A 27138-nucleotide genomic window follows, 5' to 3' on the forward strand; every position below is an offset into this window, starting at 1 on the left:
TTTTTAGGCTTTTTCCCGTGTCACGTTCAGACTGTGATGGTAGAAGCTGCTGCGGAAACTAAACACTGTCCCATTCACGAACATTAACACGTTTTTTAACAACTGGGCCAGCTAGAAAGGCAAAAGAGATGCTGGTATCGGATCAGGACGGTATCAGGATCGGATGATAACAAAGTCAGGGTATCAGTCATGGTTTCACTATTGGGACTTTTCGGGAGTTGGACCAGTACATTTCAACACTTTTCCCTTTTGAAAGTGCAAACAGAGCAGGAACCTATCCCAGCTGAGTCCCCTGAACAGGTCAGCAGCCTATCACAGGGCTAACAAGTACCCGTAGTTAGCGTGTCTGAGCAATGTGATGTGACCAGTCAACCCGTCGGATTGCTCCTGGACTCTGGGAGGAAGATAAACCTTGAATGAACCCTGGTTCCTGGTTCCTGGTATGCATGGGAAAAACATGCTAACGCCTCACAGACATGCCCCAGGAACCTTCTTGCTGGGGTTAAAGAAGGTTCCAGGAACTCAGAGCCAGCACGTTGTGAATGATTATTTACATCATCAAACTCTCCTGGTGTGCTGGAGCTCCCCGTGGTAAAACCGTCATAAAGAGGACTGTATCGTGTTTTTATTTCAGAGTTATGTTTCAGACCAACCTTTAAAGCATGTCGATGAGTCCGTCGGACATTTGAGCCGCAGCGTTGGTTTCCAGGGTCTGGATGACTTTTCAGGCTGTGCTGATGAGAGCAGCACAAAGAAAACATTCCTGGGACTGGTTCGGTGGAGGACATGAGCCCTCTCCTCTGATTGGCTGTGGGCTCTTTCCTGTCTGCTGTTTTCCAATAAGAAATATGTGAGGTCCAAAATTTACCCCAGCTAGAAATCAGTGTCATCAGTAAAAGCTCTTCTCTGACCAACCCATGCTTTGTTTCCATGACGACAGGCTTATCAGGTCACGTCATCCTGAGCTGAGACGATTAAAGGAACCTTCTCTACGCTGAATATTCCCAGAGTGCTCTCTGGGAAGTTCGGGGCACTTTTCAAAGACCTTAACTTTTACATCTCTCCTTCTGTAGTTGTGAGTCGTTGACCCTGGAGTCCAGGAGGCTGCTTGTGGTCTGCTTTTGTTGTAAAGTGGTGTCGGGTGTCTTTCCTTTGGGGAGCTGCTCTTCGGCCCGCTGCGTTCCCGCGGTAACCACTACGACGTGCTCAGTTGTTTAAAGTCCGAGTCGACCCGTTGTATTTACTGAAGCTTTTCCAGGAGTGAGATTAGTTTAGGATGTGACATGCCAGTGAAGCCTTAAATCAAAAGAGGTTCGATGACTTTTGGAAAGTGAAAACAAAATGAGGGTGAAAATGACGCAACTGAGCAATAAAACAAAGACTCCAAGATGCCTGGGCTGGAAAAATGTTTTTAATGATGTAGTCCTTTAAATGAGTCATAGAGCAATAAAGAAACGTTTGTTTACCATTGTTTTTATTGTTATTACTATTATTATTATCATTATTATTACTTATTATTACTTATTTCCTCAAACCATCATAACTAAGTGAGAACACAGTCCCTCAGCTATTTGTTCCTAATGACGGTCACTCCTCATTTCAGCTTTGTTTCACTTTAACTGGAGCTTTTTTTTTTTTCTGAAGCTGCCACAAGGAGCTGCTGAGGAAAAGATACATATATATATATATATATATATAAATTGTATACTGTTGATCAGTATGAATGTATGAATGAGCGAATGATGCATCAAATGTGAGCAGCACTGCACTTATCCATGACAAATATCTCTTCAGGGACCATGAGGTTGATCTTATCTTATATTTTGTGGACGGGGGGTTGGACGCTGAAGAGAGACGGGAAATGTGGGGCAAGAGATGCAGCAAATAGTCACAGCTGGGATTCAAACCAGCAAACGCTGCCACCAGGACTCCACCCTCTGTGCTTTTGATGCTAATTCAAACAACCCCACCCACAGAACGACAAACTAACGAGATCCAACAGAGATCCAGCTGAACGAACTACAGGAGTGAACCTGACCATCAGCTCGAAAACTTCATCTTTTCATGGAGTCATTTCTACCGTTTGACTTTTCATCAGAGGACGACGTTTTTTCATGTACAGACAAAATCAGCAAAGAGTTAAAGCTTACCTCTTTGTCCAGAGGGGGCGCCAGAATCCACACAAACCTAAACTTCCTCACAGGAGCTTTAACCTTTTTATTCTGAGTTTACAACCAAACGTAGAATTACTGTCACATTAACTTCAGGGCTGCTGGTGTTTCCTGGTTATTTTAAGTCTTGTTGTTTTTATTTACAGTGTTTTCTCTTCACACACGCTGATATTTTTAATGAACGATGCTGGTCATAAACTAAAGATATGGTTTGTTCTGTGCACAGAGTGAATAAAAAGCCTACAGTAAGCCAGCTGAGGGCTCCAGGCTGTGTCATGTTACTGACCATGACACGTCACGTACGTTAGGCCCTGAACCTCTGGGACCTGGTGACTCTGTTATAGCTCTGAGCCGTAAAAACACTGATCCATTCACTCTGAACATGAAACCTGACGATAGAGAAACAGCTCATCACCAGATGGAGAAACAACAAACCCTCAAGCTCCTCATCAAGATCCCCGTTAACAACACGAGCGTTAAACTGTGTTCCCCACAAAGACTTCTTATCTCTGACACTCTGCTGAGTTACAGCTCCGCCCAGTCCTCCATCAGTCCTCCATCAGTGCTCCATCAGGCCTCCATCAGGCCTCCATCAGGCCTCCATCAGTCCTCCATCAGTCCCCTATCAGTGCTCCATTAGGCCTCCATCAGTCCCCTATCAGTCCTCCATCAGTCCCCTATCAGGCCTCCATCAGTCCTACATCAGTCCCCTATCAGTCCTCCATCAGGCCTCCATCAGGCCTACATCAGTCCCCTATCAGTCCTCCATCAGGCCTCCATCAGGCCTCCATCAGGCCTCCATCAGGCCTCTATCAGATCTCCATCAGGCCTCCATCAGGCCTCCATCAGGCCTCCATCAGGCCTCTATCAGATCTCCATCAGGCCTCCATCAGGCCTCCATCAGTCCTCCATCAGGCCTCCATCAGTCCTACATCAGTCCCCTATCAGTCCTCCATCAGGCCTCCATCAGGCCTACATCAGTCCCCTATCAGTCCTCCATCAGGCCTCCATCAGGCCTCCATCAGGCCTCCATCAGGCCTCTATCAGATCTCCATCAGGCCTCCATCAGGCCTCCATCAGGCCTCCATCAGGCCTCTATCAGATCTCCATCAGATCTCCATCAGGCCTCCATCAGGCCTCCATCAGGCCTCCATCAGGCCTCCATCAGTCCTACATCAGATCTCCATCAGGCCTCCATCAGGCCTCCATCAGGCCTCTATCAGATCTCCATCAGATCTCCATCAGGCCTCCATCAGGCCTCCATCAGGCCTCCATCAGGCCTCCATCAGGCCTCCATCAGTCCTACATCAGATCTCCATCAGGCCTCCATCAGGCCTCCATCAGGTCTCTATCAGATCTCCATCAGGCCTCCATCAGGCCTCCATCAGGCCTCCAGTAAACACACCAAGCATCTTGTAACTCTCCATCACATCAAGTCTTTAAACCCTGTTGGTGACATTTCTTGAAGCACGCCGACCCGGCGCAGGAAGCCCTCTGTCAGGGCGAGCGCAGTGACTCCTCAGAAACACGTCGTCATGTGAGCGTTAGTCCAGAGCTCAGCAGCTCCATCAGAGGAGCACCATCAGCGGATCTCCATCAGAGGAGCTCCATCAGCGGTCTCTGATGACACATTTCCCTGATTAGATTTTATCAACCATGAAATTTAAAATTATTTCCCTCAAGAAGGCAGAATAAATAAATAAATAAATAAATAAATGAATAAATAAACGGCTGATCTAACCACTCTCTGTACCTGGTTTGATTTTCCTAACACTGTTTAATCTCTGCAGGACCTCACTCTGCAGGACTGGGAAAAAGTCTTTTCTGTGAAACGTTCGTCCTGTAATCTACTGTTTACTTACAGCCAAAAACTAGTGTCTGCAGCTCTTTGTGGAGATAATGTGGTAATATATATATATATATATATATATATCTGAGTATTTATCCTGTGTTTGGCTGTGAACAGAGGCATTCATGGAGCTTCAGTCTGGTCGGACATAATGAAACACGCTGAGTTAACTCTGAGTAAATAACAGTTAGGACGTGTCCAGGTCAGCTCCTGTGTAAAGTTTGGGTCACTGATGTTTTCACTGAGCGTCATGTTCCCACAGAGAGTCAGGACAAAGACTCTGGACCCCCTGAAATCCACTTTCTGCTTCAAAAACCTTTTTTTGCTTCTTTGACCTTTCTTTTCTTGATATTTGTCCGTTTGTTGTCCTCCTCAGACCTGACTCCTTTATCTGATATTTGTCTTTTGCTCGCTCTGTGTTTTGCAGGCTGTTGGTCGGAGCTCCGTATGAAATGAACGGCCCGTATCAGACGGGGGACGTGTATAAATGCTCACTGAGCAGAAGAATTAACGGCAACGGCTGCTCCAAGCTCAACCTAGGTACAGTATCCTCCCACACCTCCACGTGTTTTCACACCTCCACGTGTTTTCACACCTCCACGTGTTTGGACTGGTGTGTCTTCACGTGTTGTTTCCGTGTTTGTCTGCTCGCTCTTTCTCCATCGGCCTCAGTAAACATCATGTTGGCATGTGTGAGGCAGAGCTGTGGGTACCATACCAGTCATTCCACTTTTTACTGTTTTCTTAAATGGTTTATGTTCGTTTCCACACATGTGTGATCCCACACATCTCACCGCATGCTTCTTCATACTGGTCGCACATGTGCGGCGCTGGTTAGGCGGCGAGCTGAGGCTCTTCTCAAGTCAACGTGTGGATCCCAGGATGTAGACGGTTATTACTGCGCCCAGACAGTCACAACAAACCAAGTCCCAGATGGTGGACTCTGTTTGGTCTGTGACGGACAGCGCGTGTTTTATGTGAGTCTGTGAATCCAGGATCCTCTGACTGAGACTCTTTTTCCCTCAAGGAAGGATATCTCTGACCAACGTATCAGAGCGCAAAGACAAGATGAGGCTGGGAATGACGCTCACCACCAACCCCAAGGACAACAGCTTTGTGGTGAGAGAGAAAAGACTGAATGATCTTTGCTGTGATTATAAAAAGCCGTGGTCAACACGGAAAATCCAGCTAGATTGGTTTTTGATTACACGGTGGTTCTCACGCTGGTCTGGTCTGTTCTCCTCTCGTGTCCCAGGCCTGCGGGCCGCTCTGGTCCTACGAGTGCGGCAGCTCCTACTACAGCACCGGCATCTGCTCCAGAGTCAACGCAAGCTTCAAGTTCTCCAGAACCATCGCTCCCGCCTTTCAGAGTAAGCCAGGAAGTATCAAAATGATTTCCTCATTTCTGAGCTCCTGTTTCCTCCGTGCACGCCGCCCTGAGTCTGACCTGTCTGTGCTCTGCAGGGTGTGAGACCTACATGGACATCGTGATCGTCCTGGACGGCTCAAACTCCATCTACCCCTGGTACGAAGTGCAGGCGTTTCTCATCAACGTCCTCCAGAAGTTTCACATCGGACCGGGTCAGATCCAGGTGAGTAAGAGAGGAAGAGAGGACACCAGAAAAGACTTGTTGATGTTTGATCAGACTCACCGTACGTTACCTGTGCTCACGGGACGCTGCGCGGCCCTGAGGTTGGCTGTGCTCTCATTGTTTGTCTCGTGTCTCGTTAGGTCGGGGTCGTTCAGTACGGGGAAAAAGTGGTTCACGAATTCAAACTGAGCGACTACAAATCTGTGGAGGAAGTGGTGAAAAGAGCTCGCAGCATCAACCAGCGGGGCGGGGAGGAGACTAACACGGCTTTGGGAATCAACATAGCCCGGTACGGTGTCCCCATTAGGACAAACAGTGTCCCTGTTTTTACCCTGATGAGTCTGTAATGAATGAATCTGTCTCTCTGCAGCTCGGAGGCTTTCAAACAAGGAGGCAGGCGCGGCGCCAAGAAGGTGATGATCGTGATCACCGACGGAGAGTCACATGACAGTCCCGACCTCCAGCAGGCCATCGAGGACAGTGAGCGGGACGGTATCACCCGCTACGCCATCGCTGTGAGTCTGTCAGACCCATTACTCACCTGAGACCCATTACTCACCTGAGCGGGACGGCTGACGCTTTATGAGCTCCAGCTCAGTTTCCTGATGGCTAATAAAACTCCAGCGCAGCATTAAAACGCTGTAAACGGCGGTGAGCTGACCTCATGGAGCTCAGTTAAAGCAGATCTCTGAGAGCTGAGGTACGAACGGTGCCAAACGCTCTATGGAGCGCTCCACGTGACGCTCTGTGGAAGAGCTGTTAAAGGTGTAAACGATATCCCCCAAACCACACAGCCACCGGTACGGCTAACAGCCCGCTGAAATCCATCAAAGGGCTTAGCTTGGCGTTAGCATCTGAGCAGAAACTCTGACGTCATTTGGTTTAAAACCAACCGGTCGACGTGTATAGAAAAGTAAAATCCCCTGAAAGGGGCTCAAAGCTCTGACAGGGCTGATAAACTGAGACAGATTCATGACGCTGCCTCTCCTCTGGTCTGATCCTCACAGGTTCTCGGCTACTACAACCGCAGAGGGATCAACCCCGAGGCCTTCCTCAACGAGATCAAGTACATCGCCAGTGACCCCGATGACAAACACTTCTTCAACGTGACCGATGAGTCGGCGCTGAAGGACATCGTGGACGCACTCGGAGAACGCATCTTCAGTTTGGAAGGTTTCCCTAAACACTCGTTTATAAATCCATCAGGTTACGATCAGCTGGCGTTAGGTTGGTACGGAGCAGCTCATCAGACGAGTTATCAGAGCTGAACTGGATCTCTGAACCAACCAGACCAACCAGAACAGTCTGAGGCTCATTGGGTCAGTCTGAGGCTCATTGGGTCAGTCTGAGGCTCGTTGGGTCAGTCTGAGGCTCGTTGGGTCAGTCTGAGGCTCATTGGGTCAGTCTGAGGCTCATTGGGTCAGTCTGAGGCTCATTGGGTCAGTCTGAGGCTCATTGGGTCAGTCTGAGGCTCATTGGGTCAGTCTCATTCAGCCGTGAAAACTGGACTAAACTCCTCAGTTCAGAGAGTCGCTCAGTATCCAGCTGTATCTTTGTTATAATTTTACAAACTCCTGGGACTGTGAGATGAAGTAATTTGATGAATAATAAATAATAGTTGTGTTTATTTCTGGCTGGTTTGTCAGTTTGGTTCCTCTGGCTCCTCAGCGCCTCAGACTGTAACGGACCGTCTTGTTTCCACAGGAACCAGCGCTAACGGGACGGCGTTTGGCCTCCAGATGTCTCAGGCTGGGTTTTCTGCTCACAGCGTGGAGGTGAGTCTGATTCCTGCTCCTCCACCGTCTGTCACATCATCAAACAACACACACTGTCTCAATCTGTGCTGCGTCATAGCTCCTCCCAGCAGCCTGCCGTGTATCACTCCCCGGTCCCCCTGAGGGGCCCCTGTGTGGCCCCTGTGTGGCCCCTGAGGCCCAGGTCAGCCTGATTTAGGGGTCCCTGACAGCGCAGAGCGGCCGTTTTCCACTTCAGCCGAGTGGTGATGGGTAATAAGACCCCGCTTGTTCCCACGGGGAGCTCCAGCTGGAGACTGAGACGGTCCTGCTGCAGAGAGCTGTTTTCCTCTTCCTCCACCCTGAGGCTTTGGGCGGTGTCAGGTGGGGACAGGTACAGGTGGGGACAGGTACAGGTGGGGACAGGTACAGGTGTGCTGGCTCTGAGGATCAGAGTCAGACCCTGTCCCCACCTGCTGCTCAGACCCTCTCTGTCTGTCTCTGCCCAGACGTTCGCTGATGATGCTCTGATTTTCCAGCTCACAGTTTGACTCGTCAGGGGAGGAATAAATTTATTCCATTTATGAGGAAAATAAAAACACACCAGAGTCTGCAGCTGGGTGGCAGCAGCAGCTGGAAACTCTGCGTGCAGAGCCAGGTCCAGGAGATGCTCAGGGACACCGACCTGGGAGCTGAGAGACGGAGACGTTATTGGAAAGAAAGTCCGGGCTGTGAAGGAGGAAACGGGTAAATTAATGGACTCAGTGGATAAGGTTGGTGAACGCAGCGAGCGCCAGGTGCCAACTGTGAAAGCTCCTCTCGTCGTAAACCATCCAGACTCTCCTGGATCCACAGCGGTCTCTCAGTCTGCTGCGTCACGCTAAAACCAAACACACTGAACAGTTTGTGAAGAGATCAGCTCCAGATCTGATCAAACCAACGTTTCTCTGTGTCTCCAGCCTCGTTTCCTCGTTGAGGTATCTTCTTATATAAACGTGTTTCTGGAAACCCAGACCCCCTCCCTCAGCCTGAGCTGGGACCGTCTTCCTGCCTCCGGAGGAGAAATGGGTCGATGGTTTGAACATTGAACTGTTTTGGGGTTTCACTCATTCGCCATGGAGACCGTTCGGACCATAACAGAGCCGACCACACTGGCATACGCCGCTGTCAGAGAGTGACGCCGTGCGAGCGGGGTGAGCACGCAGTTCCATCTCTCCGGAGCTGAACGGCGTCCAGCGCGAGCTCAAACTGGAAAATGTGTTTCTGCAAATCGAGAGCAGGAGAGGAACTGCTCTCGTTAAGCAGAGGAACCCTGTAATTATGGTGTCACTGATACACAGGACGGTGAGCCATGGAGCACAGAAAGCCCCCCCTCTCCCCCCATCTCCCCCCCTCTCCCCTGTCTCCCGCCTCTCCCGCCTCTCCCCTGTGTCTGCAGCTTATAACACTTGCTGGTTTGTTTCTTTGCTGGGGGGGGGGGTTAAAAACACTCAGAGACCTGATTGGTCGTTCAGGGAGCTGTGACTGTGACACACGCGTTGGTTTGTTAACGTGAAAATAGCAGATTTAGTTTCTGCAGATGAAAAAACTTTTTATCTGCATCTGAAGTTTTAAACTTTCTGGAAACTCCAACTTTAAAGCTGTGTCACAGACTCACTGGCCTCTTGATCTGGTGAGCCGTACTGTTGGATGTGTTGGACGTGTAGTGGTTCAGAGATGGTCTCCTCGGATCTTGGTTGGACCCTGTGGTTCTTTGAGATCCTGTCGACTTTCTCTCATCCTTTTCCAGTCCATCCATCCTCCTCTGATCGGTGTTTTGGAAAAAGTTCCTGCTCTGAATTTTCTCTCCTGTCCATGACTGCATGTTCAGTCTCAGACCAGGTCCATGGCTGTTGTTTCTGTCCAGTCTAACTCTAATGCTCCTCCTTTAGGACGGGGTCCTGGTGGGGGCTGTTGGTGCCTATGACTGGAACGGAGCGGTGCTGAAGGAAACCCGTCAAGGGAAGGTGGTCCCTCCAAAGTCTGCCTATGCACAGGAGTTCCCTGAGGAGCTGAAGAACCACGGGGCCTACCTGGGTGAGCATGGATAAAGCGTAGTCAGAAACGTTTCAGTCCACCAGCTGCTGGTGGACCAGCTGCTGGTGGACCAGCTGCTGGTGGACCAGCTGCTGGTGGACCAGCTGCTGGTGGACCAGCTGCTGGTGGACCAGCTGCTGGTGGACCAGCTGCTGGTGGACCAGCTGCTGGTGGACCAGCAGCTGGTGGACCAGCAGCTGGTTTGGATTCACACGTTCATGTGTTGGAGGAGACGTGGTTTAACACCGTCCTCCTCGCTGCTGCCCGTCGTTACAGAGTGTACCCTCTGCTCCATCCCTTCCCATCACATCCAGCCCCTTCTCACTGCGAGACCACAGACCTCTGCTTTCACCATCAGCGGTTTCTCCCTGAGCTTATCCAACAGGCTGCCAGTGGACGCTGATCTAGACTCAGTAATATGAGGTGGAGCGGGCAGGCAGAGAGCTAAAGCTGGGAAAAAGAGGGGATGAGACAAGAGCTGAGGGTGGAAAAGTACACAGGGAGAAAGTGGAAACTTTACACAGAGAGGATGAAATCAAAGACTTGGAAGGAGAAACCTGAGAAACATGAGAAACCTGAGAAATAAGAATATTCAGCGCTGCGTACGTGAAGATAGCTCCTCAGTTACAGCGTTTTACATTTCCTCCACCACACAGGTCATCCTCATGGATTCAGCCTGAAGCAATGCTAACACCTCATCTACAGACACATCCGTTCAATGTGTGTGTGTGTGTGTGTGTGTGTGTGTGTGTGTGTGTGTGTGTGTGTGTGTGTGTGTGTGTGTGTTTGACATGACCAGGTTACACCGTGACGTCCGTGGTGTCAGCCAGGAGCGGTCGCCTTCTCGTAGCGGGAGCTCCACGGTTCAACCACACGGGCAAAGCCATCGTCTTCACTCTGAGCAACTCTGGACACCTGGCCATCCTGCACTCGCTCAAAGGACAGCAGGTACGGACGCTTCGCTCTTCAAACGTGTCTGTTGGTGTGAGCCAAGGTCAGCTCATAGCCCCGCCCATCACAGGCCTGGCCAATCAGAGAGCAGGGGGTTTGAGGCTCTGAAACAGACTGCAGCTGAAATGAAACGTCTTAGACTGAGGCTGAAGGTTTCCTGTTGCACTGTGATCAAAAATAAAAGGCTGATTTTCATCAGCACACACACACACACACACACACACACACACACACACACACACACACACACACACACACACACACACACACACACACACACACACATATTAATCCCATCCTGCTCTGACTGTCAGTGACAGAGAAATCTCATGTTTGATTTGTGTCGTAAACTTTGATTTATCATAATCTGAAACTTTGGATCCTCGAGTTCTCCACAAAGAATCTGTCTGAACTTTTTATCGACCGTCTGAGTCACATCAAGTTTAAAAATATCTGTCGCTCCGAGGGGACGTGACTGTGTGTGTGTTAATGACTGTTACACTCATGGCTGGCAGCTCTTCACAGGCCGCGGCCTGAAGGATCCTGCAGCAGCTTCAGCGTCTCCGTCAGATGTTCCTGTCAGAAAACTTTCTTCATCTTACGATTCCTGAGAAAAGAGTCGTTTTATTGGCAGATGTTTCTGATCTGAGACCAATAAATGATGTTCATTCAGCCCAGTGTGTGTGTGTGTGTGTGTGTGTGTGTGTGTGTGTGTGTGTGTGTGTGTGTGTGTGTGTGTGTGTGTGTAGCTCTCACAGTCTGAGCATTCACAAAGCTTCAGGACTCTAACCGAGCTCTGATCTTCCTGCTCAAACGGCGTTCTGGTCGTAATCAGTAAACCAGGAAACCAAACAGCGTCTGGCTCAGCACGCCGCCCAGAGCGTCAGCCCCAGCACGCCGTTGTTTTCTAAGGATTGAGTCGTTTTAAATAATTTGCGTGCGTGTCTTTTGCAGATCGGCTCTTACTACGGCAGTGAGATCGCTCCTCTGGACATCGACGGCGACGGCGTCACTGACAACCTGTTGGTGGCGGCGCCCATGTTCTTCAGCGGAGGCATGGAGAAGGGAAAGGTCTACATCTACAGAGTGACGGAGCAGGTGAGTTTAATCCAGACCAACCTCACACAGGGATCAATCAATCCTCAGAACTGGGTCAGCACCTGGTTAAACTCCAGTGAGACCCAGTAACTTCCAGCACACCTCACCAGACGTGTCCGGTAACACTCACCAAACCAAACCAGACCCTGCTGCATTCCAGCTCCACGGCCAGCGCCCGGCGCCCCGCAGACAGAGGCCTGACACGCGACCCCGTCCAGATCCACGGTGCAGATCAGAAACAGGACTGTGCCGTGCCAGCCTGCAGACCCGATGAGCTCAGCAGGAAAGTATTCTGCTCCTTCCAAACCCGTTTCCAGCGCCACATTAGGAGGCGAGAACTTTCTCTAATGGGGGAAACTTCCTGCTGGTCCAGACCTGCTCATCGGAGTAATTCATTTCTTCAGCTGTTTCGAATCGACCAAGCAGGCAGCGTCTTTAAAATCTGCTTCATCTCAGGTGGACGGCCAAGCGAAACATCTGAAAACCAAACACAAACAGAAAGGAATCCCTGTAAAACGTCCGTCAGTGAGGCTGCTCGGCCGCGCGTGGAGGGAAATCCATCACGGCCCCGCGGTTGACTCAGGTGTTGCTGGAGATGCTGCACGGCGCTCTGGAAAACAGTTTAAGGGCGGATACCGCTTCAAAAATGTGTCACCGTGGCCAAAGGGAATATTATTCATCCATAATGTGATACTATTAACTCCAGGAGAAGGTGCAGAAAGGCTTTTTATTGACTGTGCAGAAACTACCAGGTCGTACTTTAGTTTGCAGCGTGGATCAAATCAGGGAAATGTGGAGTCAGCTGGAAATTAACGACTCAGAATCTCAACAAAAATACTGATTTAAATCAGATTTAAATGTTTTTATTGTTTACTCATACATGTAACAATAGCCTCTCTGTTTCCACTTTATTCATTTTAAGTAAATGATCCTGTTGATTGGTTAAAATTAGCAGCTGTTTCCTTTGAGGTCAATCACAAATCATCAAATTGTCATTTGCACACACAGGTTGTTTCTGCTCCTTAAACTCTGAAGCTTTTCCTCTTTATCCACCATTGGAAACATAATTCACCAGTTAGCATGCACACCATACAAATAACATTGACTAATCAATTACAATCACAGAAATAAAATTATTATCAATTTAAAGAAAGACGTGACTTTTAAAACGGGTGACAGGTGTTTTTGATTTTCAAAATAAAAGCCTCATTACCGTCTTTAAAGTAAACTACTGACAGAGCATACAGAGAAAATACAACTTCTAACTTAAATATGAATTCTAAAAAAATCTATTTGAAACTAAAAAAAAAGATTTTATTTAACAAACACATACACAACTTCCCTTTCCCAGAAACAGCACGCAGTAACAAATGACAGAGAGCAGAGACTGAACTTAAAGGAGGGATTATTTAAACGATAAATAAATAAGAGAAACAGATAGCAAAGAGGAGTGACTGAACTTAGAGGAGGGATGGTGTAAATGATAAATAAGAGAAACAGCATAGAGCAGAGACTGAACCCAGAGGAGATGATGATGACCATGAGTGAAAAGCAGAGTAAAGTCTATCGTCTGCTGAAAATAACATTCCTCTCTCTCAGAAAGTATTTCCAGTAGAAACGTGCGCTGAGCCCCTGCAGACTGCTGTGTCCCTCTCTGGCCTCCTCGCCGACCATATGTTTCAGATTTAAACACCCTGGATGTATTTCTGCTCCCACCTCCCGCTCTGCCTCTCACACACACATCAGGTAGCTGGAAAGTCAAAGCTACCTTTCTAAATCAACTCCCTGACCAATTATTCACCAGAAAAACGCCTGATCTCATGTTTCCTGTCCACGCTGAGTTATACGACGGGCCTGGATGCCTCGTGGAGCAATGACACGCATGGCTGCTGATGGACTCAAGTATTTGGCTCCGTTGTGTCCGATTGCCGTCTTTGAAATGTTTTCCAGGCGGGTGGTTGCTTTCAAGGACATGGATTTTTTCCATCTGACTTTACATTTGCTAAGAATAGGAGCTCAGTTAAATACTCTGAGGCTTTACGGCGCTCTTCAGGTCTTTTTACGACCCAGAGGTAAAGTTCCTGACGTTTTGGGTCCAGATGTTCCAGATATTTGAGTCAGAGGATTAAAACCCAGGAACTGATCCAAACGTTATCTGTGAGTTTGATAAGAGGGAAGAAAAGAGGAAGTTGTATTTGTTACAGTTTCTCCTGAAAAATAAATGGCACCATGATGAGTTATCAGGAGACGGTGGAGGGAAGTGGAAAAACAAACCCAGCTGGACGGAGGGCAACAACCACTTCCTGTTCCTGTCAGGAGACGTCTAAATACACGGGGACGGATTATTGGAGGAGGTCATGGCTGTAAAATGGACTCCAGGAAAAGACGTGTGGCATCTGCAGAGACGCTGTGAGGAAAAGTCAGGCTCTGGTTTCTCTTCAGGCACTTTATCAGACACAGTTTATACCTGATACCTGATGAGCACATTCAGGCAGAAGTAGCAGGTGTCTGTGGCCTCTGTGGGATTCCTGAGCCTTTTTCTCTTCACATATGTTTGATCTTTGCTGGTGTTGGTGACGATTCATCCTGCTGGTCCTAGGATCTGTTCCTGATCTCCTCATGGTTTGACGCTCGCCATCTGACCCACTCTCCACCTGAACCACTCTCCACCTGACCTACTCTCCACCTGAACCACTCTCCACCTGACCCACTCTCCACCTGACCCGATCTCCACCTGACCCACTCTCCACCTCACCTACTCATCAAGACCCACCCTCCACCTGACCCACTCTCCACCTGACCCACTCTCCACCTGACCCACTCTCCACCTCACCTACTCATCAAGACCCACTCTCCACCTGACCCACTCTCCACCTGACCTACTCACCAAGACCCACTCTCCACCTGACCCGATCTCCACCTGACCCACTCTCCACCTGACTCACTCCCCACCCACCACCTGACCCACTCTCCACCTGACCCACTCTCCACCTGACCAACTCTCTACCTGACACACTCACCACCTGACCCACTCACCACCTGACCCACTCTCCACCTGACCCACTCTCCACCTGACCCACTCACCACCTGACCCACTCTCCACCTGACCCACTCTCCACCTGACCCACTCTCCACCTGACCCACTCTCCACCTGACCCACTCTCCACCTGACCCACTCTCCACCTGACCCACTCTCCACCTGACACACTCTCCACCTGACCCACTCTCCACCTGACACACTCTCCACCTGACCCACTCTCCACCTGACCCACTCGCCACCTGACCCACTCTCCACCTGACCCACTCTCCACCTGACACACTCTCCACCTGACCCACTCTCCACCTGACACACTCTCCACCTGACCCACTCTCCACCTGACCCACTCGCCACCTGACCCACTCTCCACCTGACACACTCACCACCTGACCCACTCGCCACCTGACCCACTCTCCACCTGACCCACTCTCCACCTGACCCACTCTCCACCTGACCCACTCGCCACCTGACCCACTCTCCACCTGACACACTCACCACCTGACCCACTCTCCACCTGACCCACTCTCCACCTGACCCACTCTCCTCTCAGGTGTTCAGCAGCACGGCCAGTTTCAGACGTGTTTGTGACGTCATGTGGAGGAGTCACTTTCAGGATTTCCTTGTTTTCAAGTTGATGAATTAAAGTCGTTTTCTGACACTGATCTCACAGTCGCCACTGATGCTGAAAAAGATGCTCTGACTCTTTTATTTCACGTTAACATACAAACTGAACTGTTGAGGAGCAGACTCACATGAATGAACATCCTGGATCGAGAAACAGTATTTCCTCTCCTTCTGTCCCAGAACCGGTTCATCCTCGAGGGCTCGTTGGAAATCCTTAACGGAGGTCAGAACGCTCGCTTTGGCTCCTCGCTGGCCCCCGTCCCTGATCTGAACGGGGACGGCTTCAACGACCTGGTGGTGGGGGCCCCGCTGGAGGACGACCACAAAGGAGCCGTTTATGTTTTCTTCAGCCAGCACAACAGAATACTGCGCAAATACAAACAGGTTAGAGACCAGCCAGAGACAGAGGGTTTAAATGTTTTTTCCTTTTTCTAATTATAATCACACAAACCTGCCACTGTGGGTCGTTAGCCCAACATACACTCTTCATCTGAGGCCAACGTACACTCCTCATCTGAGGCACAACATACACTCCTCATCTGAGGCACAACATACACTCCTCATCTGAGGCACAACATACACTCCTCATCTGAGGCACAACATACACTCCTCATCTGAGGAGACCACTCCCAGGTTGACTCTGACTTTTCTTTAGTGACGATAAAGAGAATCTGCTGTCAGACCAAACTCTCCAAAAACAGATCAGAGCTCCTGGTTTAAGGGGTTAACACCAGTCAGAGGTCAGCTACAGACAGTCTGTGGGTTCAGACAAGAGGAGGACAGACAGACAGACAGACAGGCAGACAGGCAGACAGACAGACAGACAGACTGACAGACAGACAGACAGGCAGACAGGAAGACAGACAGACAGACAGACAGACAAACAGACAGACAGACAGACAGGCAGACAGGCAGACAGACAGACAGACAGGCAGACAGACAGACAGACAGACAGACAGACAGACAGACAGACAGGCAGACAGGCAGACAGACAGACAGACAGACAGACAGACAGACAGACAGACAGGGAGATCCTTCAGGATCCTGTAGTTCTCTGGTCTGAGAGTTTTAACCACTCATTGTTTTATAACTTGTCAGCCTGTAAACTGGTTTCATGGGTCCTGCTGAGCTCACATTTCCTCTGGCCTGTCTCAGAGAATAGCAGCAGCAGATCTGGCTCCTGGCCTGCAGTACTTTGGCCGCAGCATCCACGGCACCATGGACATGAACGGTGACGGCCTGGTGGACCTGGCAGTGGGCTCTCTGGGTGCTGCTGTTCTCCTCTGGTTCGTGTTTCTCTCAGAGACGTTTATCCAGATATTAAAGACGTTTCATGCTGTTTGTCTGTTAGAGCACTCATCCCTCTGATTCCTCATGTAATTATGGTTTTAAACATGCTTTGAGGAACAATCACTTTTCCAGAAACATCTTTGAGCCTCTGCTTTTAACACCTTCCCGCCCTCACAGGTCACAGAGCGTCGTCCGTATTTACACCAGCGTCAGATTCGAGCCCAGGAAGGTCAACGTCTTCGTGAAGGACTGTCAGCGAGGGGGCAAAGACGTGACCTGCATGTCAGCCATTGTGTGTTTCAACGTCACCGCCAGGACGGCCATCCCTCCCACACAGGAAGTCGGTGAGCCAGAAAAATAACCCACAGCTTTGGAGGCATGTCAGTTAGGTTTCTGAGATCCTCTGCTCGTCTTCACCAGAGTTTAACCGTTTGCTCCAAATGGTTATGAAACCAGAGTTCATCTAAATGTGTGTTCAACTCACTGCAGAACGCTCATTTGTTGTATTTAAAGAAACAAGCTGTGTTTTCAAACTGGAAGTATAAAGTTTGAGTTTTGTTTGAGCAGAACTTTTGGATCTGTTGGATGTAGGTCAGTAACGCTCTGAGTTTGGATGAATGAGGGAATGAGACTTGGCTGGTTTGAAGTGAGAAAGGCTCTTCATCTCTCTGAACATATATATCCTTCATTTCATGGCTCCAGTCGACTTTCAGCGCGTGGCTTCTCATAAAAACTGTCAGAGCTCCTTCGTTCAGAGCCGCGCCACAGACAAATGTTTCTTTACGAGCAGTCCACCATCCTGACCTCACTGCGTCTCTGTGACAGAGCTAATGCTCCTGGCTCCACGCAGACGCTCCACGTTAGCCTTACATTAGCCTTATGTTAGCCTCATGTTAGCCTTATGTTAGCCTGAGGTTAGCCTCACATTAGCCTTATGTTAGCCTCATGTTAGCCTTACGTTGGCCTTACGTTAGCCTTATGTTAGCCTGAGGTTAGCCTCATGTTAGCCTTATGTTAGCCTTATGTTAGCCTCATGTTAGCCTTATGTTAGCCTTATGTTAGCCTTACATAAGACTCACGTTAGCCTCATATTAGCCTCATATTAGTCTCATGTTAGCCTTATGTTAGCCTCACATTAGCCTTACGTAAGACTCATGTTAGCCTCACTTTACCCACACTTCAGCTACACGTTAGCTTCAGGTTAGCCTGAGGTTAGCCTCATGTAAGCCTCATATCAGCCACACTTTAGCCACACTTTACCCACACATTAGCTACACGTTAGCCTCATGTTAGCCTTACGTTAGCCTAACATTAGTCACATTTTGCCCAAACATTAGCCTCAGCCGCATGTTGGCCTTACTTTAGCCTCATAATAGCCTCACATTAGCCACACTTTACCCACACATTAGCTACACGTTAGCCTCATGTTAGCCTTACGTTAGCCTAACATTAGTCACATTTTGCCCAAACATTAGCCTCAGCCGCATGTTGGCCTTACTTTAGCCTCATAATAGCCTCACATTAGCCACACTTTACCCACACATTAGCCTCTCATTTGCCTCAGGTAAGCCTCATGGTAGCCACTTGTTAGCCTCAAGTTAGCCACACATTCTCCTCAAGTTTGCCTTATGTTAGCCACTCGTTAGCCTCTTATTAGCCACACTGTGGGCTAATGTAAGCCTTACGTTAGCCTCACGCTAGCCTTAGAGTTGCTATCAGACATTCCTTAACCTAACCCTAACCCTGAGTGCTGTTTGAAAAGCCTCAGTGGTTTCATTTCTGTTTTGTTTGAGGAGAAATGAGTCGATTCTCATTGTTTGAAGGCGCTGAAAGCTCACACAGAGCTGAACCCCTCCCATGGATGATAACAGCCCACCCGCAGAGCGCCACGGGGTTCCTCTGCTCACAATTTGTCAGAGGAGACGTGATGACGAGGTCGGGTTTCACCGTGAGCTGGAGGGAGGAAGCGAGGGTTCATGGAGCGTGTTCCAGTTTAACCATCTCTACCCTCTGACATCTTTATCAGATCAGTGCGACGTGTCAGAGCAGAGAGGGAAGACGCAGGGAGGTATCTGGTCTGGGGCAGGGAGGTACCTGGTCTGGGGCAGGGAGGTATCAGGTCTTGGGCAGGGAGGTATCTGGTCTGGGGCAGGGAGGTATCTGGTCTGGGGCAGGGGGGTATCTGGTCTGGGTCAGGGAGGTATCTGGTCTAGGCAGGGAGGTATCTGGTCTGGGTCAGGGGGGTATCTGGTCTGGGCAGGGAGGTATCTGGTCTGGGGCAGGGGGGTATCTGGTCTGGGGCAGGGAGGTATCTGGTCTGGGTCAGGGGGGTATCTGGTCTGGGCAGGGAGGTATCTGGTCTGGGGCAGGGGGGTATCTGGTCTGGGGCAGGGAGGTATCTGGTCTGGGTCAGGGGGGTATCTGGTCTGGGCAGGGAGGTATCTGGTCTGGGGCAGGGGGGTATCTGGTCTGGGGCAGGGAGGTATCTGGTCTGGGGCAGGGAGGTATCAGGTCTGGGTCAGGGAGGTATCAGGTCTGGGTCAGGGGGGTATCTGGTCTGGGCAGGGGGGTATCTGGTCTGGGCAGGGGGGTATCTGGTCTGGGGCAGGGAGGTATCTGGTCTGGGCAGGGGGGTATCTGGTCTGGGCAGGGGGGTATCTGGTCTGCCTGGGCTTCACACAGCGCAGCATGTTTATTTGGTTCTCCTCTGGTTGTCGTGTCTGCCTGGTAATGTGGAGCAGATGTGCTGGTGTTTGTGAGCTCGCTGTGGTCGATTGCTGAAAAATGGAGCTTTTGTCTGAAACGCTGGAGATAGTGTTGTTGATAAAGAAATGTGTATTTACAGTTTCAGGTTTGTGTGAACTGGAAGAGCCAAAAGGTGAACTTGATTCTCTAAAGAAGAGATTTGATGATGATGAATGTCTAAAAAATGCTGTAGCATAAATATTTTATCTCTGATCAACTAAAGGAAAGACCGATCTGTAAAAGCTGGACAGCGGTGAGAGGAGGAGAAAAACCTCCAGATCTTTGTTCATAAACCTCTGAGGTTTCTCCGACTGTCAGAGTCTCTCGCTGACCCAGAACACGCCGCAGCGTCCGTCCAGCTCTGGTCATTTTTTCCTCACGCTGTGAAAACACAAAGCAGCCGATGGAAACGCTCTCAAACCGTGTGGTTGGGACCGGACTCAGCTCTGAGCTCAGAGGGTTTGGACTCTTCTGTATGTTGGTCACACATCCGTCATATGTTCACGGTCATATCCCATTGCACCGCCACAGTGATGTCATTCACCGTGGCCGGTCTGCCGCCATTCATCATTCAGCTTAGACGGGTCAAAGTCAGAGGATCAGAGTCCGTCAGTGGGATGATCTTTTATAACTCCTCTTAAAGTCTCATTTCTCCCCTCGTTCTCTGAACCGTCAGGGATCAAATTCAACGTCTCCATCGCGGAGAGGAGGTTCAACCCTCGGGCTGTTCTGGACGACCCGAGCAAGCTGCAGCCCCAGAACCGGACCCTGCTTCCTGGAGAGGAGATCTGTGAGCACATCTACTTCCACGTCATGGTGAGTGGACTGTCCAGAGCATCAGTAAACTGGCTTCAAGGTTCGTTAACTAACGAAGGCCTGAACTTAGAGTCCCCGTTAATTATTTCTTCATGTGGGGGAGACGCTGAGAGATTAAAGGTGCATTTTATGAAGCTGAATTTAAGGATTGAAACGCTGTTTCAGACGCTTCATTGTTTTTAAAACATGTTGAATATGAGCAGGAATTTCTCCGATCTGACCCAAAGAGTCTGAAATCCTCATGATGGGCTCTGGTCCACCACAGCAGCGCCTGCTGCGTTCAGACTGAGACCATGACGACATGTTCTGGGCTTTTCTGCAGCGCCCAAACTCCACCACCACTTTTAAATACAAGAAATATTTGACTGCCGTCGATAAAGTGCCGTGATGGGATAAACCCGTCAATCCAGGAGCTAATCTCTGGATTAATGTTCTCCAACAGGAGACCACGGACTACGCTCGGCCCATAGTGTTTTCTGTTCAAGTGGGACTACAGGATCCAGATCAGGAACCAGTCCTGGATGACAGCTGGCCCACTGTTCTCAGGATGGAGGTGAGAAACGATCGATGACTTTGAGTTGGTTTGTTAAAATCCTCAGAGTCTGAGTCTGAACCAGAGTTTCTCCCTGATCAGCTGCCTTTCTGGAACGGCTGCGACGAGGACGACCGCTGCACGCCGGACCTGGCTCTGCAGAGCATGAACGACCTGATGACCCCAAGGTAGGTACACAACGCTGCACACACTGCTGCACACACTGCTGCACGCCTGACCTGGCTCTGCAGAGCATGAACGACCTGATGACCCCAAGGTAGGTACACAACGCTGCACACACTGCTGCACACACTGCTGCACGCCTGACCTGGCTCTGCAGAGCATGAACGACCTGATGACCCCAAGGTAGGTACACAACGCTGCACACACTGCTGCACACACTGCTGCACACACTGCTGCACACACTGCTGCACACACTGCTGCACGCCTGACCTGGCTCTGCAGAGCATGAACGACCTGATGACCCCAAGGTAGGTACACACACTGCTGCACACACTACTGCACACACTGCTGCACACACTGCTGCACACACTGCTGCACACACTGCTGCACACACTGCTGCACACTCTGCTGCACATACTGCTGCACACACTGCTGCACACACTGCTGCACACACCATACCATACACTGCTGCACACACTGCTGCACACACCATACCACACACCGCTGCACACACTGCTGCACACACTGCTGCACACACTGCTGCACACACTGCTGCACACACTGCTGCACTCCTGACCTGGCTCTGCAGAGCATGAACAACCTGACCTCAGAGTAAGGGTCAGACTAACGAGTCAGAGTAAGGTGTCAGAGTAACGGGTCAGAGTAAGGGTCAGAGTAACGGGTCAGAGTAACGGGTCAGAGTAATGGTCAGAGTAACGGGTCAGAGTGAATGGTCAGAGTAACGGGTCAGACTAACGGGTCAGAGTAACGGGTCAGAGTAAAGGGTCAGACTAACGAGTCAGAGTAAGGTGTCAGAGTAACGGGTCAGAGTAAGGGTCAGAGTAACGGGTCAGAGTAACGGGTCAGAGTAACGGGTCAGAGTAATGGGTCAGAGTAACGGGTCATAGTAACGGGTCAGAGTAATGGTCAGAGTAACGGGTCAGAGTGAATGGTCAGAGTAACGGGTCAGACTAACGGGTCAGAGTAACGGGTCAGACTAACGGGTCAGAGTAACGGGTCAGAGCAACGGGTCCTTCTGATCATGAACCTATCAAATCTTGTTTCTCACACTCACACACCTCTTTTCCTCCCTCAGTATCTTCTGCAGGCAGCCTGTACCGTCTCGTGGGGCTTTCTGCCGGCAGTTGGGTGAGCCCGGTTCTGAGGGATCTCTGCGGGTCATGGAGGCCCAAAGGAGGAGGATGGTGGTGGACGTCCGGCTGGAGAACAAAGGAGAAAACGCCTACAACGCTCGGCTGAACATCTCCTACACGCCCAACCTGAGCTTCTCCAGCCTCGTGGTCAAGGTACGTGGTCACTGAGTCATGGCGCCGACAGCGGATACGATAAACGCTGAAGTCAACAACCTCTGCTTTAATCCGTGTGATCCTTTTAATCCGTCTGATCCAGGACAACTCTGACACCAGGATCGACTGCTTCATGAAGGACAGACTGAGGAGCGAGAAGATCTGTAACGTGAGCGCTCCGTTCATGAGGGCCAAGTCTCAGGTAAGACCAGGTGTGAAGGATCTGCTGGGGATTTGGACTCTGCTGAATAATTATTTTTAGATCATTTAGTTAAAAACCTGATAAAGCTGACTTTGTGTTGTTGTGTTGGTGGGAATCAGGATGTTAAGCAGTGATTTCTGCAGAGCCGTTTCCTTCTGGTGTTTGACGATTTGTTCCTGAAGTTTTCACCTTCGGTTTTTAAAGCCGAGGCGACCAAACGTTTGACGGAGGATGTTCGTGTCTTCACTGCTCTCACCAACACGAAGCAGAAAGCTGATCCGTCCAACCGTGGAGAAATCTGTCACTTTCCTCTCAGTTTTCCTCAAACAGGATCAGGATCAGTTCAGATGTTTGCTCAGAAATCAAAACCTGGACAGGTCCCACGACCTGGACTCGTCTCTGAGCCAGAACAGATCCACACAGGCCATACTGGACCACAAGGCCCCAAAACTGAGGCTGTAGTCTTTAGATGACCACGACAGACCACAATGGTTAATCTTAGACCCACAGAGCAGCCAGGGGAGCCCGGTTTAGTTCTGGTCTGGGATTTCCCTCTTCTCTGTCAGTGGACGTCCAAGTTTATAGCTCCGACACTGGACCGAGTCCTTCTGTGTCAGACTTTATGACCACCATGAGTAAAACGCCTCAGCCAGAAACAGGACGGGGTCTGACAGACAAAAACAACACGTGGAGCTCTGTGACCAACCCTCAGCTCCAGCTCCAGGGTTTAACTGACTCAGATCATTGACCCTCTGTTCACTGAGGACGCCTCGAGCCCCGCGCTGTCCCAGACTCAGGGTTTGAGTCACACAAACAAAAAGAAGAGAGGTCGGTGAAAAACACTTTAGCCTCCAGGAAAAAACAGAAAACTACAATCTGCTGCTTGACTTTGGATTTTTCTAACATTCCTGAAACAATCACGCTGAAACAGAAATGTCATGAACCTGCACGCCTACGCTTCAGACGGACTGACCCAACCTCAGGCAGAAATAACTGAACACACTCAGAGGTTTAGAGAAAGAAAAGCACCTCAGGGGGCAGTGAGCCAAACACAGCATTAAAAACAAGTGTCAGTGATTTTATTTGATCCACAAACAGCTTCCAGGTTGTGTGATTTATTTTATCTGATGGAGGATCCTCCTCTCCTCTCCGTCCTCTGAACCCAAACTCTTTCCAGAGTGAGCCCACGGTTCAGACGTGACCTCAGAGCATCAGAGGAGCAGGCAGCTCCGTGTATGACAGTCACAGTGAGGTTCATTGGATATAAACTAATAATTACCTAAAGAATAATCCTGGATGTTCAGACTGAGCATGTGCAGATTGTCAGACCTCCACATGTTCACACGTTGTCAGAATCCCTGAGTCTGTGGACCAATCAAAACCATCCTTCTTAAAACCAGCACGAGGTCTTCAGGAGACCTGCTGAAACACTGAGGTCACCCCAACTGACCCATGACACGTCTGAGGGGCGGGCCTCAAACACCAAGGTCTGCCCACTGCTCCTCAGGGCTGGCCAATCAGAGGGAAGGGTGAGATGAGCAGGGAGCCTTAAAGAGACAGCAGGTGAAGAAGAGGTTTTCTAAAACACTGGAGCATCGTGTGAAAATACTGCTCAGGCCGCTGTGTCGCTCAGGCCGCTGCGTCGCTCAGGCCGCTGCGTCGCTCAGGCCGCTGCGTCGCTCAGGCCGCTGCGTCGCCCAGGCCGCTGCGTCGCTCAGGCCGCTGCGTCGCTCAGGCCGCTGCGTCGCTCAGGCCGCTGCGTCGCTCAGGCCGCTGCGTCGCTCAGGCCGCTGCGTCGCTCAGGCCGCTGCGTCGCTCAGGCCGCTGCGTCGCTCAGGCTGCGCTCACTGACTCTACACTTTGTGAAGGAGTCTCCTGATGGCTCAGCTTCAGTTAGCATCCTCTACCTGGAAAAGAAACCTGTTCTCGTTTCACCGCCGTGTCCTGGAGGCTGTGAGATCCAGCAGCATCTGGTGTGTTTGAGGTCGTGTTGTTTCCTTCTCAGTGACATTAAGAAGAGTTTGTCCTGCTCCAGCTCAGAGCATCAGGTTTTCCTCTCATCTGCTCCTGATTCTCACCTCTAACTCTGCGCTCTCTGAGCTCTCCTCAGGCTTTTAACGTCAGCCTTATTTATGGCACGCTGGCACTTTCCAGTGAGTCTCAAAGCGAAGCAGCAAGTTTTATTTTCCAGGAGGAGATCTGTGAGTAAACTCTGAAGGGGATGACACTGATGGTACCTCACAGTAAAAGCCTTTAAAGAGAAAGCCCATCACTCCTGATCCTCCCTGATGTCTGAGCCGCTCCGTCTCTGTGCTGACGCAGAGCTGAGGAAACGAACTGATGAAGGAGATTCAGAAAGGTCAGGACACCTCCCGCCATGATGGCAGACAGTGGTGATCTCTGAGGTGATGTTTCTCTGTAATGCTCCCTGATATCTGAGCCAACAGGACTCTGCTCACTCCTCCAACTCACCGAGTGACTCAGAGCCACGGCGCCGAGCCGCTCAGCGTTTCTCAGGCCTTCGACAAACACCGAGCGGCTCAGACTGATTGTGCCCGAAGTTTCCTGACTCTTTCTGACCGCTGTAAACTACAGGAACACGTGCAGCAAACTGTACCACCGCCGCCACAAAGTGAGGCCTGAAAACGTCCTGTTGTTACTCATCGATGAAAAACTCGTCTGCAGCGAGAAACAGGAGAGCAGGGGAACAAGTCATCGAGATTAAAGCTGGATGAAGGACGCAGAGTGTGGTTTGGGACGCTGGCAGAGCACACCAGCCCAGGAGAAGAGAAGCTTCATGCCACGCCACAGAAAATCACAGCGACTGGCTCCTCCCACTCCCACGCACGCCGCCCCAGCACCCAGCATTCCTGTGAGCGTGTTTCTGCTGCGTCCACGACCAAGAATCCTCCAGTTCATGAAAACAGGCAGAAAAGACAGAGTACAACCACAAGTGTGTGTGTGTGTGTGTGTGTGTGTGTGTGTGTGTGTGTGTGTGTGTGTGTGTGTGTGTGTGTGTGTGTGTGTGTGTGTGTGTGTGTGTGTGTGTGTGTGTGAGAATCATGAGACTGAGCTCTGATGTTCTCCTGGTCTCAGGTCACCTTTCGTCTGGAGTTTGAGTTCAGCCGGGCCGTCGTCCTGGAGCACGTCAGGATCAGCCTGGAGGCGGGAAGGTGGGACCTTTGGTTTAATCCAAATCACTAAGAATAATTTTCATCCTCGTTAATTTGATCTGCCTAAAGGAGAAACTGAGCTTTCAGGCTGAGTTATCAGTTCACGTCTGTTGCCTCTGGTTTCCTCTGCAGTGACGGACAGGAAGTGAGCACGGCTGATAATTTCAACGACATCTTTTACTCTCTGAAATACGAAGCTGACCTGCTCTTCACCAGGTTTGTCACTTTCCTGATCCTGAACAAACGATGAGTCAATGAGAGTGTCTAAAGCTGTGGAGGCGAGTTTAGGAGCGTAGGAGCAGAAACACTGGAAGGAGTGATGAGGAGGTGTCAGAGAGCTGCTCAGTCACATGATCAGTGATGATGATCAGTGATGATGTTCAGTGATGATGTTTATTGATGATGCTCAGTGACGATGCTCAGTGATGATGTTCAGTGACGATGCTCAGTGAAACAGGAAGTAGATATTTTACCTATGACATCACACAGTCCACTTTACCACCTGTGCTTTCAAACCACAGACGTGGAGGAAATCTCATCTTCTCTGTGTTTGGTCTTTAAGGGACTCCAATCCAACGCGGTATGACATCAAATCCGAGCTGTCGCTGGAGGAGCCCGGGGTCATCGGACCTCCTTTTAACTTCACGTTCCAGGTGAGCGCCATGAGCATCGTGACGGCAGCTTCAGCTCACAGCGAGGACAGACTCAGGAGGAAATAACCGTCGTTTTTGTGCTTCAGATTCAGAACCTGGGCTACTTTCCTGTCAGCGACGTGCAGCTGAACATCGAGATCCCTGAAATGACTAAAAATGGGAACCAGCTGCTGCAGATCGACGACTTCTCCATCGACCGGGTGAGTGATGAAGTGATGAAGTGTTTACAGCCAATCACAGCTCACCTGTCCCTCAGGTGTCTCTGATCCAGGTGATCAGTGGTCAGTTTCTGCAGAGTTACCTGCTGCATCAACATCAGCAAACTCTGCTTCACACCAAGGAACATGTCCTCCATCAGGGGGCGCTGTGGGGGAAACATGTCAGGATGGTTTCATGGCAGGATCAGGATCAGGATCAGGATTTGATCAGGATTGGTTTCAGACTCAGACTGTTTCGACCTCAAACATCACTTTTAGACCCAGTTATTTCTGATCCTGATCCTGTCATCGTTTCCTGTCTTTGACCCGGTCTCGTGTCCTGACGTGTTTTTGACCTCGTACCTTTCCCGTCCCGATGAGCACGCTCCTTTGAGAGTTGTTGAGTTTCTGCAGAACGAGCAGAGCTCTGGTTTGTTCATGCAGCCTCTGCACAGAGCCGGTAAATAAACATGTTTCTCCTGCAGAGGGACGGTTCGCACTGTTTACCGCCGCAGCACGTGGCGCACAGCAGAGCCTCGCCCGAGGACCTCTCACGCTTCTCCCGTCTGGTACAGTAGAAACCATCCAGAGACTTGGTCCATCTGTGGGGGCTTGTTCCTGAGGGCTGGATCTGTTTTCTCTTGTCACAGAATCGATCCAACACCCTGACTCTGCCCATCCAGTGCACGGTCAACGTGGCGTCCTACAGAGAGATCGCCGTCAGGATCACAGGGGCGCTCCGGATAGACACCTTACATGCAGTGAGTATGTCCCTCAGGCCTGCCTGTGTGTGTGTGTGTGTGTGTGTGTGTGTGTGTGTGTGTGTGTGTGTGTGTGTGTGTGTGTGTGTGTGTGTGTGTGTGTGTGTGTGTGTGTGTGTGTTGTTCATCTCTCTGTCGTTCTGCTGAT

The 27138-nt window shown here is 50.2% G+C and overlaps 1 protein-coding gene across 1 annotated transcript in view; it reads left to right on the forward strand.

The window, feature by feature from the left end:
• Nucleotides 1-27138, forward strand: part of LOC141787652 (integrin alpha-11-like) — a 54240-nt gene that overhangs the window by 23994 nt on the left and 3108 nt on the right. Inside the window, exons 3-27 of the mRNA XM_074666221.1 lie at nt 4448-4560; nt 5048-5139; nt 5276-5390; nt 5485-5612; nt 5753-5901; nt 5983-6127; nt 6620-6785; nt 7317-7387; nt 9277-9421; nt 10221-10369; nt 11327-11470; nt 15312-15515; nt 16287-16417; nt 16599-16765; nt 19843-19982; nt 20425-20535; nt 20617-20702; nt 21794-22004; nt 22108-22206; nt 25303-25379; nt 25512-25595; nt 25942-26032; nt 26119-26232; nt 26715-26798; nt 26880-26990. Coding sequence (XP_074522322.1) covers nt 4448-4560; nt 5048-5139; nt 5276-5390; nt 5485-5612; nt 5753-5901; nt 5983-6127; nt 6620-6785; nt 7317-7387; nt 9277-9421; nt 10221-10369; nt 11327-11470; nt 15312-15515; nt 16287-16417; nt 16599-16765; nt 19843-19982; nt 20425-20535; nt 20617-20702; nt 21794-22004; nt 22108-22206; nt 25303-25379; nt 25512-25595; nt 25942-26032; nt 26119-26232; nt 26715-26798; nt 26880-26990 — 3127 coding nt within the window. The remainder of the gene's footprint in view (nt 1-4447; nt 4561-5047; nt 5140-5275; nt 5391-5484; nt 5613-5752; nt 5902-5982; nt 6128-6619; nt 6786-7316; nt 7388-9276; nt 9422-10220; nt 10370-11326; nt 11471-15311; nt 15516-16286; nt 16418-16598; nt 16766-19842; nt 19983-20424; nt 20536-20616; nt 20703-21793; nt 22005-22107; nt 22207-25302; nt 25380-25511; nt 25596-25941; nt 26033-26118; nt 26233-26714; nt 26799-26879; nt 26991-27138) is intronic.

Source organism: Halichoeres trimaculatus, unplaced genomic scaffold, assembly GCF_033239565.1.
Source record: "Halichoeres trimaculatus isolate MK-OKI-2021-1 unplaced genomic scaffold, fHalTri1.1 fHalTri1_scaffold_3, whole genome shotgun sequence".
Lineage (NCBI taxonomy): Eukaryota > Metazoa > Chordata > Actinopteri > Labriformes > Labridae > Halichoeres > Halichoeres trimaculatus.